We start from the raw sequence: 13,515 nt of genomic DNA on the forward strand, positions 1-13,515 counted from the left end.
CTTGGCTCTTTTATGACTCGTGGACTTCAACTCCCAGAATTCCTGAGCCAGCATGACTCAGCATGGAAACTTCTCCCTTTCTCCTCAGCATGGCTGGCTCAGGGATTCTGGGAGTTGAAGTCCACGAGTCATAAAAGAGCCACGGTTCCCCACCCCTGGACTAGACAGACCCAATTCTTGTAACTGTTACAGGAATGGGCCCCTTTACTTTCAGGCTGATTTCTACATAATAATTCTGGTTGCTGACTGTGTTTTAATTTTGATGCTAGGCACCTCGAAGTGACTGACCTATGAGATGGCAGAGAATGGAAGAGGTTTTGACATGAGGCGCACCGCAATGAGCAAAGAACACCACAATGGAAGCTTTCTAGGTATGATGATCTTTCTTGTCACAGCTGTTAAGCGAATCTCTTCTTAAAGACCTCCAGTGATGGAGCAGCCACGATTTCTGGAGGCAAGCTGTTCCACTGGTTAATTGTCCTCACTGTCAGGAAGTTTCTCCTTAATTCCAGGTTGCTTCTCCCCTTGATCAGTTTCCAACCATTGTTTCTCGTACTTCCCTCTGGTGCTCTGGTGAACAACCTGACCCCTTCTTTGTGGCAGCCCCTCAGATACTGGAAGACTGCTATCATGTCTCCCCTATTCCTTCTTTTCTTTAGACTAGCCAGACCCAAGTCCTGCAGCCGTTCATTGTATGTTTTAGTCTCCAGGCCTTTGATCATCTTAGTTGCTCTTCTCTGAATTTTTTCCAAACTCTCAACATCGTTTTTTGCGGTATGGTGACCCAAATGGGCTGCAGTATTCCAGGTGTGGTCTCACTGGGGTTTTATAAAGCGGTACTAATACTTCGGGTGATCTTGATTCCACCTGTATTGTATTACCGGTAGGGATCCAGCTTCGGGAGGAAAGCTGTAAGTTGAATGCGATTGTTTCCCACAGTTCTTCTCTTAACGTTTCTTTCTTTCCTGTTTGCAGACTCCTCTTTGTCGAGTGAACAAAGGCGGAAAGAACAAGAAGCACGTCAGAGTATTGTCCTCTGGGGAAAACCAGTTCTTACCTTGCAGTATTTCTTCCTGGAAACTTTAATAAATGCGAAAGAGTGGACCATAAAGTAAGTCCGGGAGAGAAGGAACACCCCCCCCCCACTCCCCAAAAGGGTGGATGGGGGAAAACATCGCTTGGCTGAAAAGCATAAGCTGTTCCTTTCTGCCTATCCTTCCTTCTCCTGGTTCTCCAACTCTCTCCACTTACCTGGTTCCAAATTTCCTATGCCTTGATTATTCAAGAGGTTAGATAAATTTCCTCCCTTTTACATAAAACCGGAAGCACTTGTGGTTAAGAGGACTGACCTTGCATGCTCTATAGCAATGTTTCTCAACCTTGGGGACTTTAAGATGGCTGGACTTCAACTCCCAGAATTCCCCAGACAGCTGTGCTTTTTTTTTTTTTTGCAGACTTTTCTTGCTTTAAATTGGGTTATAGTTCTCTGATGTTCGGACAAACCTGGAGGACATCACATTGGGAAGAATATAATAATAATAATAATAATAATAATAGTAAAGTTGGAAGGGATCTTGTAGGTCATCAAGTCCAACCCCCTGCTCAGGCAGGAAACTATACCGTTTCGGACAAATGGCTGTCCAGTTTCTTCTTAAAAACTTCCAGTGTTGGAGCATTCACCGCTTCTGGAGGCAGGTTGTTCCACTGGTTAATTGTTCTCACTGTCAGGAAGTTTCTCCTTAGTTCTAAGTTGCTTCTCTCCTTGATCAGTTTCCATCCGTTGCTTCTTGTCCTGCCTTCAGGCACTTTGGAGAATAGCTTGACTCCCTCTTCTTTGTGGCAGCCCCTGAGATACTGGAACACTGCTATCATGTCCCCCCTCGTCCTTCTCTTCATTAAAATGCCCTAGATAATTTTGTAGGTCAAGTTTTTTCATCTTTTTATTCCTCAGAATTTAGAGTCTACAGAAATAGAAATTAGGTTGCTAAACGGTGTCACTGCCTTGGTAAGGCCACACTTGGAATACTGCATCCAGTTTTGGTCACCACGATGTAAAAAAGATGTTGAGACTCTAGAAAGAGTACAGAGAAGAGCAACAGAGATGATTAGGGGACTGGAGGCTAAAGCATATAAGGAACAGTTGCTGGAATTGGGTATGTCTAGTTTAATGAAGAGGAGGACGAGGGGGGACATGATAGCAGTGTTCCAATATCTCAGGGGCTGCCCCAAAGAAGAGGGAGTCAAGCTATTCTCCAAAGCGCCAGAAGGCAGGACAAGAAGCAACTTAGAACTAAGGAGAAACTTCCTGACAGTTAGAACAATTAACCAGTGGAACAACCTGCCTCCAGAAGCGGTGAATGCGCCAACACTGGAAGTTTTTAAGAAGAGACTGGACAGCCATTTGTCTGAAATGGTATAGGGTTTCCTGCCTGAGCAGGAGGTTGGACTAGATGGCCTCCAAGGTCCCTTCCAACTTTATCATCATTATCGCATTATCTCACTGAAGCAGTTTTTAAAGACTTTTCTAACTCAATATCCCTTCCTATATTGGGAGCAGTATAGGATCGCAATAAACTGTTCTCCACTGATTAGCCAGTCAGCATGGCCTATGTGGGTTTCCTATTTGATCGGATAACAACTCTTTTAAGATAAAGCATGCTCTGGTGTTTGACCCCAAGCACATTAATCCTCTCATAAACTTAAAGCTATATTCCCTGTACAGGTAAGTTCTCAACGGGCAACCACAATTGAACCCAAATTGTTGCTAAGCAAGACAAATCCTTAATCTCTACCCACACCGACACCCAACAGCACCAGTTCAATTGGAGCAACATAAAAATCATCGGCCACGCTACCACCTGCCACGCTCGTGAGTTCCTCAAAGCCTGGCCCTCCACAATCAGTTCCATCAACAGTGTCCATCAACAGTATAGCTGCAGCTGTCAAAAAGGCCAACACAGTGCTAGGCTGCATTAACAGAGGGATAGAATCAAGATCACGTGAAGTATTAATACCACTTTACAATGCCTTGGTAAGGCCACACTTGGAATACTGCATCCAGTTTTGGTTATCACGATGTAAAAAAGATGTTGAGACCCTAGAAAGAGCGCAGAGAAGAGCAACAAAGATGATTAGGGGACTGGAGGCTAAAACATATAAGGAACGGTTGCTGGAATTGGGCATGTCTAGTTTAATGAAGAGAAGGACGAGGGGGGACATGATAGCAGTGTTCCAATCTCTCAGGGGCTGCCACAAAGAAGAGGGAGTCAAGCTATTCTCCAAGGCGCCTGAAGGAAGAGGAAGAAGCAATGGGTGGAAACTAATCAAGGAGAGAAGCAACCTAGAACTAAGGAGAAACTTCCTGACAGTTAGAACAATTAACCAGTGGAACAACCTGCCTCCAGAAGCGGTGAATGCTCCAACACTGGAAGTTTTTAAGAAGAGACTGGACAGCCATTTGTCCGAAATGGGATAGGGTTTCCTGCCTGAGCAGGGGGTTGGACTAGATGACCTCCAAGGTCCCTTCCAACTTTATTATTGTTATTATTAACAGACCCACTAACCTACAACCAGCCAACGAACCCTTCAGAATCCAGATCAACTGCACAGCCAACCAGAGAAAGCACCAACCCTCAACCATCCCACACAAGCCCCCCCCAGCAGTTCACTCCCAATGACCCTCACCTGATGTGACCTCCCTATCACAAGACCCATCACAAGCCTCTCACTGATGAGTCACACCTGACCCATCACAAGACCCTCACTTGACGCCCCCACCCCTGACCCATCACAAGACCTACTGACCACACAACACCCTTATAAACAGAAGAACACGGAGGCCCCCTAAAGTCCACTGGTAATGAAATGTTTAGAAACCAACCTCCACCTTCGTCCTACACCCGAGCTACAGATATTCGCCACTATTGCAAAGCAAGACAGTTGCTAAGAACGTTGGGCCCCATTTTACGATCTTTTTTGCTAGAGTTGTTAAACGAATCGCCGTGGTTGTTAAGCGAATCTGGCTTTTCCCCCCTACTGACTTTGCTCGTCGGGAACCAGCTAGGAAGATTACAAATGGCGATCACAAGAGCACAGGGCTGTGCAACCATCATAAATGCGTACACGGCCACAGGGAATGCTGCAACGGTCGTAAGTGTGAAAAACAGTCATAAGTCACATCTCCGGTACTGTTCTAACTTTGAACGGTCACTAAATGAATAGTTGTAGGTCAAGGACTACCTGTAGACGTGCTTTTTTTTAATGTCTTTGTTTTTCATGCCTTCCCCGCCCTGCCTGTTCTCCAGCTAGCTCAATTAATTGGCTGTTTATCACTTTAAGTGTTTTTTTTATTATTAATTCTTCATTGGGCAAAGATCAGGATTATCTGACTGCTAAGAGAGGACTTTGCCCCTCAACCAGCTATTTCTCCACCGTGGTAAATCGTGGCTGACTCTTCATCCTTGCAGCCTTTGAGTGAATAAGGTTTAAATGCTTGGGACATCCAAAGAATTAGGAAAAAAAAGCTTCTGAAACCGGCACACTGGATCAGATTCAATAGTCTTTGTCTTCTCCTCCTTGCCACTTTTATTCTTCCAGATATAGGATCTATTTCTCCATCAATGATCTGTTTATAATTAGGGCAATCATTTACGCTATCAGTCTTTGCCCTGCCCTAGAACATTGAGTTCTACTGATGAAAATCCTTTGCAGTGTATTCCTCTGTAAATAGTGAGCCTGGAGCTGGGCCCAACATATGTGTCACAGGGAATGGGATCCATACCGTGTTTCCCTGAAAATAAGACCAGGTCTTTTCTTTTTGTTTTTTTTTTGCCTCCAAAAGAGGCACCAGGTCTTATTTTCAGGGGGGGTGTCTTTTATACTCACCTCCTGCATCAACAGCCCAGCCCAGCCGGTCCACTTCTTCTGGGGCCGAAGTTCTGCAGCTGCATTCCGGCCTGTATTTCGCAGTCAGGCCTTTTCGGAAGGCCTCTGCAGCCGAGTACCAAACTATGGATTAAATCTAGTCCGGTTCTTGGCTGCACAGGCCTTCAGGAAAGGCCTGTGACTGAGAAATGCAGGCCTGGCTGCAAAAGACGCCTCAGAAGAAGTGGGCCGGTGAGGGGAGGCCAAACTACGAGGTAAGTGGGTGCGCATAGGGCAGATCCACACACCGACCCGAGCTTGATTTTTAAGTGTGTGCCTCTCCCAACACTAGGGTTTATTTTTGGGGTAGGCCTTACTGTTGGGGAAACAGGGATAGTACAAGTAGTCCTCGGCTTACAACAAGTTCAACCTCAGTACAACCTCAGGATTCACTTGTTTAGCATCTTTCATTCTGGATGGAGCGGCATGGCCCCAAACAGAGCCAGTGCATAATCTGGAGGTTCTCCTTTATTCATGCCTCCTGCAGGTGTCATTGTAAGATCTTGCCTCAGCTATGTTCTCAGGAAAGCATGACTCTTGAAACAAGTGTTATTTCAAAAGGATCTTTTACTAAGAGAAAGTGATTGCAGAGAAGTCAGGCGGAATCTGAAGTTCCCATGCGAAACGTTAAGCTAATTTCCCATTATTCAAACTCCATCCCTATGCCCCAGTCCAGAGGTCCCCAACCTTGGGCTGTGGCCCGGTAGTGGGCCCTGGCCACCGGGCCGAGGGACAGGCTGGCCCGTGCGTGCATTTGTGCGTGCACACCCCCCCCACTCACAGTAGCACCACAGCCATGCAGCATGAAAACAGGACGCCACTGGGTGCGAAAATGGGTCATCGCCATGGGGCACACCTCGGGAAAACGACGACGCGGCGGTGCTGCAGGCGCAAAAACACGGCGCTATGCCGCGCAAGAATGGGGCAGGGCTAGCGAGTATGACGCAAGCTCTAGCCCTGCCCCGTTTGCATCACGTGCCTGCTCGTAGCCTCATGCGCGGGCGCACGAAAAGTGCTTCCCCCTTCTCTTTCCCACCGGTCCGCCAAACAAGAAAGGTTGATGACCTCTGCCCCAGTCCATCAGGAGCCAATCCGCTGGCGTGAAGGTGATAACAAGCCGTTCTCTGGCGCCATGAGCTTGGCAATAGGCGGGAACTGGCCGGAAAGGAGTCCATCCAGGTGGCCCTGATAGCTCATTCCCTCCTCCACAATTTCCACGAACATCTTCAAACCTCAAGTAACAATCCCCCCTCCCCTCGGAATGGCAGCATGTTCCAGCAGAGACCTGACAGTCATGGTGGCCGTTGTGACTAGGAGGCCTTTTTGCTCAATTTTGCATTGTGCGCCAGTTGCACCCTGCCCTGCGCGCACAATCCCTCGTGCCCTGGTCATCTTTCCCGGGTGGATTACAGCAGTGCGCTCTGCATAGGGCTACCCTTGAAGTGCGTTTGGAAACTACACTTCTAGAGGCTCTTAAGATGGCGCATGTAACAGCGAGCTGCATTGGTTACCAGTGTGCTTCTGGTTCAGGTTCAAGGTATTGATCATTACCATTTAAGCCAGGGGTCTTCAAACTTGACCCTTTTATGACTTGTGGACTTCAACTCCCAGAATTCCTCAGCCAGGCACGTGTGCCTGGCTGAGGAATTCTGGGAGTTGAAGTCCACAAGTTATAAAAGGGCCAAGTTTGAAGACCCCTGATTTAAGCCCTTTATGGCATGGGTCCAAGGTATCTGAGGAGCCGTCACTCCCCGATGAGACTAGCCCACCCCATTCCTTCCAGTGGAAGGGGCTTGTTTCAGACCCCGTCTCTTAAGGAATTCCACCCGACGGGGTCCTTTCCATTGTGGCCCCCAGTCTGTAGAGCTATCCACCGCCGGAGCTGGGAATTGTTTCCACTCTTCCAGAAGGATCTGAAAACCTGCTTTTTCCGTTTGGCGTGGGGTTACTCCATCCTGGAGGCGACTAATGGGATAAGAAGAGTTCGCCCCTATGCTGTCTATCCCATCAATTCTCATTTTTACAGGTAGTCCTTAACTTACATCAGTTCATTTAGTGACTGCTCAGTTACAGTGGCACTTTAAAAAGTGACTTATGATCATTTTTCACAGTGACGACCATTGCAGCATCACCATGATCACATGATCAGATTCCAGAGGCTTGGCAACTGGCATGTACTAATGACAGTTGCAGAGTCCCATGGTCACGTGATCCCCTTTGGTGACCTTCTGACGAGCAAAGTCAATGGGGAAGCCAGATTCACTTAACAACCGTGGTCCCTGGCAATTGTTTTGACAGGCCTCTGTTCTAACTGAGCTGCAGAAGAGCATCATGGGAAATTTATTTCTTGGTTTGATTTATGTAGCTGCCCATCTCACCTGCGGGCGAGTCTGGTGGTTTACAACAATTTAAAATTTTAAAAAAACCAATACAAGGTAGACCTCGACTTACAGCCGTTTGTTTTGTGACTGCTCAAAGTTACAACGGCACTGAAAAAAGTGACTTATGACCGTTTTTCACACTTACGACTCTGGTATCCCCATGGTCATATAATCAACATTCAGACTCATATTTGACTCATATTTATGACGGTTGCCGTGTCCTGGGGTTGTGTGATCCCCTTTGGCGACCTTCTGACGAGCAAAGTCAATGGGGAAGCCAGATTCACTTAACAACCGTCTTACTAACTTAACAGCTGCAGTGGTTCCCTTAACAACGCTTGGCAAGAAAAGTCGTAAAATGGGGCAAAAGTCACTTAACTATCTTGCTTAGCGACAGAGGTTTGGGCTCAGTTGCGGTCATCAGTTGAGGACTGGCTTGGTATATCTCCGTTTTAATCATTTGTTTGTGTTTTTTATCGTTTGTAAGCCTCCCACAGTCCTCAGTGGGATGGGCACCATATAAATTTAGTTAATACATAATTTGCATAGCGTTGTCATGTGAAAGGATTGGGACCAGAATTTCCGCTGTTAAGCAAGCCGGTTGTAAGTCATGCCCAACTTTACAATCTCTTTGCCACGGTTGTTAAGTGAATCACTGCAGTTAAGTTAAATCATGCATTGTTACGCGAATTCAGCTTCCCTCGCTAACTTCGCTGGTTGGAAGCGGGCTAGGAAGGTCCCAACTGGCGATCACATGACCCCAAATTGCTGCAACCGTCATAGATCCCTGCCAGGGGCCTTGATTTTCATCACATGATTAAAATGATGCCACAGTTGTCGTAAGTGCAAGAACCAATCAAAAGTCCCTTTTTCCCAGTGCTGGATTAGCGGCTTCGAACAGCCGCTAAATGGATGGTAGTAAGTCAGAGACGATCTGTCTCCTTTCTCCAGATGTGCAAATGTAACAGCTGTTTTTCTTCCTTTTCCTCAGGCTGTGGCATCGCCGAAGGATAGTGGTGTCTCTTTTACTGCTGCTTGCCATCCTTACATCTACGTATTATATCGAGGGAGCGCATCAACGGGTAACTAACTGCATGTGCAAAGTTAATCCAGTGTTTTCCTTAATTCTCAAAGGATTTACGCGCGTTCTCTCGCTACGTTTTCTTTTTATTCAAGCTGTAATTAGCACATTGGTACCAAGCCAGAGGAGAGATTTAAAAGATTCTTTTGAGGAACCTCTTTTATCCTCACAACAACCCTGTAGGTCAGGGGTCCCCAGCCCATGGCCCGCTACCAGGGCTTGAGCTGTTCAGAACCGGGTTGCCGAAGTGGCAGGTGAGCACGCGTGAGTGCGCATCACCACTTGCGCAAGCAGCAGCAAGTGCGCAAGCGGAGGGCGAATGGAATTTGTCTAGTTTAACAAAAAAAAGAAGGACTAGGGGTGACATGATAGCAGTGTTCCAATATGTCAGGGGCTGCCCCAAAGAAGAGGGAGTCAAGCTATTCTCCAAAGCACCAGAAGGAAGGACAAGAAGCAACGGGTGGAAACTGACCAAGGAGAGAAGCAACCTAGAACTAAGGAGAAATTTCCTGACAGTTGGAACAATTAACCAGTGGAACAACCTGCCTCCAGAAGCGGTGAATGCTCCAACACTGGAGGTTTTGAAGAAGAGACTGGACAGCCATTTGTCTGAAATGGTATAGGGTTTCCTGCCTGAGCAGGGGGTTGGAATAGAACAGGCCTTTTCAACCTTTCCACCCATTGTACCACTTTTAGGATATGGCAACATCCGAGTACCACTAGTCGCCTAGCAAGGTGTCAAAAACTTGATGACCCAAAAAAAACGTAGTCCTCGACTTACAACAGTTTGCTTAGTGACTGTTTGAAGTTACAATGGCACTGAAAAAAGTACCCCCCAAGCCACAGCCGAGCAAGACACCTGCCTGCCCACCCGGCAGCGCTCTTCCTCCTGTCCGAGGTTTTCATTGTTGTGAGCATTCCTGTTAGGGATTGGCAGCGGGGGTGGGGTGGGGGGGTGTTAGGTTTTTATTCCCCCTGTCTGCTGGGTGGTTGCAGCAGGTTTTGATCACTTCACATGAGCCTGGGACACTGACCGTCATAAATATGAATCAGTTGCCAAGCATCTGAATGTAAATCACAAGACCCTGGAGAGGCTGCAACATTCCAACTGATCGGCGCTTCTTCTGGGCTCAGCAGAAGCACCAGGATCAGTGCTGAGCTCCAGCTGATTGGTGCTTCTTCTGGGCTCAGCAGAAGCGCCAGGATCAGTGCTGCTTTCCAGCTGATTGGTGCTTCTTCAGGGCTCAGCAGAAGTGCCAGGATCAGCGCCGTGCTCCAAGTGGAGCCTGGCACTGATCCTGGCGCTTCCACTGAGCCCTGACAGTCCCGAAGAAGCGCCGATCAACTAGAAAGCAGCACTGATCCTGGCACTTCCGCTGAGCCCTGACATCCCTGCAGCTCCAGCCATCTCTCACTCAGGCTTGTGCGGTGCTGCCACTGGTTCAGCTCATTCTCCTCCCCCGCTACCACTTTTCTAGGATGGTCGCGTACCACCTGCCAGGTGCCAATGTACCACAGGTGGTACCCGTACCACTGGTTGAAAAGCCCTGGACTAGAAGACTTCCAAGGTCTCTTCTAACTCTGTTATTCTATTCTGTTTTGCTCTATTCTATGTGCCCACCGCTCATGCAAATGGAGCTGCCCCCACTTGCCTGCAGCTCGCACGGAACCATCCCCGTCTGCAAAGCCACAAAGGTTGGGGAACTCTGCTCTAGTTGGAATTGCCCTACAAGGCCACTCTTATCCAGAGAGATCTCTGGATTTACCAGATGTTAGTGCAGCATTTTAACCATTGTCCCATATTACTTCTTAGATTTTAATTAACCATTAGTCTTCATATGCTTAGTAAGTTGTTGCTAACATGTACTGTACACTTTGGGGTCCTTGGTGCTCTCTGAGCTTGGTTGTTTTTGTCTGGACGTTTCAGTACCCTACTATGTAACATCATCAGTGGTAGGAGGCAGTGGGGTTTGCTTCATATTTATATACTAGTGGCTTGGTCTGTTTGTGTAAGTGAGAGTGTTCTCTGTGGTTAACACTAACACTAGAACAACAACCAAGATGTAAAAAAGATGTTGAGACTCTAGAAAGAGTACAGAGAAGAGCAACAAAGATTAGGGGACTGGAGGCTAAAGCATATAAGGAACGGTTGCTGGAATTGGGTATGTCTAGTTTAACGAAGAGAAGGACAAGAGGGGACATGATAGCAGTCTTCCAGTATCTCAGGGGCTGCCACAAAGAAGAGGGAGTCAAGCTATTTTCCAAAGCCCCTGAAGGCAGGACAAGAAGCAACAGGTGGAAACTGATCAAGGAGAGAAGCAACCTGGAACTAAGGAGAAATTTCCTGAGGGTGAGAACAATTAACCAGTGGAACAACCTGCCTCCATAAAATGTGAATGCTCCAACAATGGAAGTTTTTAAGAAGAGACTGGACAGCCATTTGTCCAAAATGGTATAGGGTTTCCTGCCTGAGCAGGGGGTTGGACTAGATGACCTTCAAGGTTCCTTCCAACTTTACTACTATTATTATTAAGATGTAAACAACATCGATCAAGGAACTTAACAACGCAGACAAACCAACTAACAGTAAACAACAACAGCTTGATCATGGAACCATCAAGAATTCTTCCACTAATACTGACAGGACAAGCCACTAATATATAAACACAGCAAACCCCCTTCTAACGTTGATGACATTACTTAGTTGGGTAGTGAAACGTCTACAAGAAAACAACCAAGCCCAGAGAACACCAAGGACTCTACACTTCAACCGTGACTACAAATATTCTCTTGGATTTCTACTACCTACTTTTTTTTTAGAAGCAAAAACGAACTATATTTATCAGCTCTTCCTGAAGCCCAGAATACAACTTAGCATTTATCCCACTTAACTCTGGAGATTCTTGAACGGGAATGAGGCCACTTATTGTTTCCTTAAGCTTCTAATTTGGGATGAGAGGGATCAGCTTTCTCTTATCTGCCTCTAAGCTGGCGAAGAAGTAGGTTGTTTTGAAAGCAGGGCAGGTATGAGAAAGAGCCATCTAATCTGAGCTTGAATTAAAACCACTCATCTCCCTGCCCTAACTTTGGAAGCTACCGGGGCAGACAAAAGCCAAGGCTAACCAAACTTTATGGATCTTTGCCAATAGCAACAGCAATAGCACTTAGACTTATATACCACTCCTTAGTGCTTTATAGCACTCTCTGAGCAATTTCCAGCAATCTGGGTCCTCATTTTACTGACCTCGGAAGGATGGAAGGCGGAGTCAACCTGGAGTCCCATCAGGATTCAACTCCAGGCTGTGGGCAGAGTTAGCCTGCCATACTGCATCCTAACCCCTGTGCCACCGCGCCAGTGGATCATTGTTACTATTGCTATTATTCTTAAAATATCGATTGATTTCCATTCTACTTTCCATATAATTGCTCAAGGTAATAGAATAGAATAGAATAGAATAGAATAGAATAGAATAGAATAGAATAGAATAGAATAGAATAGAATAGAATAGGAAGGGACCTTGGAGATCTTCTAGTCCAACCCCCTGCTCAAGCAGGAGGACCTACACCATCTCAGACAGGTGATTTTCCAGTCTCTTTTTAAAAACTTCCAGCGATGGAGCGCCCACGATTTCTGGGGGCAAGCTGTTCCACTGGTTAATTATCCTCACTGTTAGGAACTTTCTCCTTAATTCCAGATTGCTTCTCTCTTTGATCAGTTTCCAACCATTGTTTCTCGTCCTTCCCTCTGGTGCTCTTCAAAATGTAGTAATATACATTTTGGTTTGTCCTTGTTTTGTTAGTGTCCCTTAATAATAGAAGGGTGTATCTGCGTATTGTTTCACTATTGCAGAGACCCAGAAAATCGAGCTGAAGATTGAAATTGGGTGGTACACATGCAAAATATCATATTTTTTTTCCTTTTCAGTTTACTGGGGACATGAGTGGCTCTACAAGTAGTCCTTGATTTACAACCATTTGTGTAGCGACCATGCAAAGTTACAAAGGCCCTGAAAACAAGTCGTCCCATTTACAACTGTCAGAGCATCCCCATGGTGACGTGATCTAAATTTGGGCGCTTAGCAACCTGCATGTACTTACACTGGTTGCAGCGTCACGGGCTCATGGGGGTCACCATTTGCAACCTTCCCAGACCATTTCTGACAAGCAGTGTCAGTGGAGGAAGCTGGATTCACTTAACAGCTGCAGTGATTCGCTTAACAACCATGGCACAAAAAAGCCATCAAACTGGGTGCGACTCGATTAACAACCACTTTGTTTATCATTGGAAATTCCGGTCCCAGTTGTTGTAAGTCGAGGACTATCTGTACTCCGTGGAACAATACACGAGCGATGTTTGGCCAGCTTCAAGTGCTTGGAGCAAAGAAATCAAACTTTTTTCCTTCAAACCTGTTCAAGGCTGCCCAGTCTCTCCTGATCCTTTTCAGTCTTTGCTCTATTCACAGAACTGGCTTGCTTTATTTATTTGATTGATTGATTGATTTTTATTCTGCCCTTATTACTTTATAAGTAACTCAAAGCAGCAAACATACCTAATCCCCACAACAATCTTGTGAGGTAGATTGGACTGAGAGGGAGGGACTGGCCCAAAACTGGCTTTCACGGCTAAGGCGGGACTAGAACTCACAGGCTCCTGTTGATTGGCTCAAAGTCACCCAGTTGGCTTTCATGCCTAAGGCGGGAGTAGAACTCACCATCTCCTGGAGATTGGCCCAAATTCACCCAATAGGCTTTCATGTCTAAGGTGGGATTAGAACTCGCCATCTCCTGGGGATTGGCCCAAAGTCGCCCAGTTGCTTTCATGCTTAAGATGGAACTAGAATTCACTATCACCTAATGATTGGCTCAAAGTCGCCCAGTTGGCTTTTCATGCCTAAGGCGGGAGTAGAACTCACGTCTCCTGGAGATTGGCCCAAAGATCTTGGAGCACTGGGGAACTACCAGAGGACTGGAAAAGAGCTGATGTAGTTCCCATCTTCAAAAAAGGAAAAAAAATGGATCCAGGAAATTACAGACCTATCAGCCTGACCTCAATACCTGGGAAGATTCTGGAAAAGATAATAAAACAACGAATCAGCGAACACCTAGAGGCAAACAAAGTCATTACTAAAA

At 46.4% G+C, this 13,515-nt stretch overlaps 1 protein-coding gene across 1 annotated transcript in view; it reads left to right on the forward strand.

Moving 5' to 3' along the window:
* Positions 1-269: 269 nt before the first annotated feature.
* VMP1 (vacuole membrane protein 1) overlaps positions 270-13,515 on the forward strand; it is a 129,172-nt gene continuing 115,926 nt past the window's right edge. Inside the window, exons 1-3 of the mRNA XM_029287300.1 lie at positions 270-371; positions 976-1,111; positions 8,296-8,386. Coding sequence (XP_029143133.1) covers positions 296-371; positions 976-1,111; positions 8,296-8,386 — 303 coding nt within the window. The 5' untranslated portion in view covers positions 270-295. The remainder of the gene's footprint in view (positions 372-975; positions 1,112-8,295; positions 8,387-13,515) is intronic.

Source organism: Protobothrops mucrosquamatus, unplaced genomic scaffold, assembly GCF_001527695.2.
Source record: "Protobothrops mucrosquamatus isolate PMUCROS unplaced genomic scaffold, P.Mucros_1.0 scaffold_291, whole genome shotgun sequence".
NCBI classification, from domain to species: domain Eukaryota; kingdom Metazoa; phylum Chordata; class Lepidosauria; order Squamata; family Viperidae; genus Protobothrops; species Protobothrops mucrosquamatus.